This window comes from Sinocyclocheilus anshuiensis, unplaced genomic scaffold (assembly GCF_001515605.1).
Source record: "Sinocyclocheilus anshuiensis isolate Anshui unplaced genomic scaffold, SAMN03320099.WGS_v1.1 scaffold308, whole genome shotgun sequence".
Classification (NCBI taxonomy): Eukaryota; Metazoa; Chordata; class Actinopteri; order Cypriniformes; family Cyprinidae; genus Sinocyclocheilus; species Sinocyclocheilus anshuiensis.
Window position 1 is genome coordinate 1,498,571 of NW_015558619.1, and position 2,030 is coordinate 1,500,600.

General features: G+C 39.4%; 1 protein-coding gene across 1 annotated transcript in view; it reads right to left on the reverse strand.

The window, feature by feature from the left end:
* Positions 1 to 704: 704 nt before the first annotated feature.
* Positions 705 to 2,030, reverse strand: part of LOC107680470 (uncharacterized) — a 4,331-nt gene continuing 3,005 nt past the window's right edge. The window contains exon 2 of the mRNA XM_016476354.1: positions 705 to 1,228. Coding sequence (XP_016331840.1) covers positions 705 to 1,228 — 524 coding nt within the window. The remainder of the gene's footprint in view (positions 1,229 to 2,030) is intronic.

Genomic DNA, 2,030 nt, shown 5'->3' on the forward strand with positions numbered 1-2,030 from the left:
TTGTAGCAACACCATAACATTTTGGATGCTGTTAGATCCGAAATGAGTGACTTGAATGACAATATGTTTACAGATAAACAACCAAATGTTTTTTAGTTGTGGATTATTGTGATGTTTTTATCAGCTGTTTGGACTCTCATTCTGACGGCACCCATTCCCTGCAGAGGATCCAAACACATGATTACAGTTACACTGACTACAACAGTACTGCGAAAAGCAATAAACATTCGATTCAGGTTTATTGTATAGCGCTTTTCACAATACATTTCTAAGCAGCTCTACAGATAATTCTTGTTTCAATGTTCCAGTTACTGTAGGAAGTATTCTATTATCAGCCACAGATCAAGGTAATATCCATATGGCAGTAATATATAACATGTTTTGAGGTTAGTTAACATCATGTATTCAGTTAAGCAGACACAACAAATATGTTAGGCAGCAATTACTCGTACTTGTAATGATTGCAATACTAATATTTGATAGTTCTGTATGTTGATCCAAAGTTGGCATCATCTGAAGTCTTCGCAATTGTTGGCGTTGCCTGAAATCTTTACAAAGGTTGGACCCAAACTAGAGTTGGCATTATCTAATTAAACACACCACAACCAAATTCAAAAAGCCTTTGTGTACTCATAGCTCAACAACAATACTAATTCTGCATTAAAAACACTTTCTGTTTTTAAAGGTGATTAATACCTGTCTGATCACATGTCTGAACATGACGCTTCATTGCCTAGAACAGATACACTGTTTTTTTTACCAATTGAGAATCCGGTTCCCAAGACTTTGGCTTCTACCCCACCCAGACCAGCAGATGCACCTGTGTCAAATCCAAGTCCCAATTTCAGACTAACTGGACCGGCTTTAGCTGATGCACTGGCGATTTCAGCTCGAGCCATTGCTCCGACTCCCACTGTACTGGCTTCTGCACCAGCTGAGGCATTTGGACCTTTGGCTTCAGCCTCAAATATACTGTATTCAGCACGAGCTCTTCCAACTCCTGCTTCTGCATAGACTCCAGTTTTGGGAATTGTCTTTCCTGCTTCGTCTTCATGACCTTCCACATATTTTTCAGCTCGAGCAAACTTGCCTTCTGTATAGGCACTTCCCGGTCTGTCATGCGTGTCAATTATGTTTGTGGTATCGACTATATCAGCATGACCTGATGTAGCTTTCACATTCGGTTTTCCTTTCTGCTGCTGTTCAGTAGAAATATAATATTCTTCATCTGCAAATAAAGCAAATTAACTTTAATGCAGTGAAAAAACAACACGCCTTATATGAATTTATACCATTTTACACTAAACATTAGAACATTGTGAATGTGACAAGTTTTACTCAGCCTTGCAAACTGTAATTTCTTTATTTGTTGTGATCTATTCTGAGTTTTGGTTTGCCTAACACAAACATCTACATAACCAATAGTGTTTAACCATAGGGCTAGGCGGGGCTGAAGCCCCGGGGCCCGAGCAAGGAGGGGGCCCGTGATTGGCTGTGGAGTAGATTGACTGGAGCGCCGATCGCCAAAGCCACCACGCCCCCCACTTATTAGCGCTGTTATTTAGTTGAGCTTTTCCGTAAACTCCATGCATTACCATTTGAGATTGAAACATAAAGTCTGAATTTGGTTTACCAATCAAATGCATTTATTCTATATTTGACTTTTGAACGATATGCGCACGTATCTATCAGGTGATCACTGCCCAGTATGTCTGCATTCACCTCTCTTCACTTTGTTCTGGAGGAATCTGGAAATGGTCGCGCAAAGAACAACACTCAATAAGTAAAAATGTCAGCAATTCTAAAAGAGAGAGGGGCTCAAAAAACGAAAAACTTCAAATACAAACAACATAAAAAACATGACAGCTATCAGGTTATTTTACTAAAGCTGATGATGGAGTGGAAGTTGCTGGAACAGCAAGTGAACCGGGCACACGGAGCAGATAAAAACAGTGTCATCGTCCACACAGATTTTAGGTTAGTTTGATTATTAACTGGATTTATATTGTTTTTGTGTTTGAACAAACTAT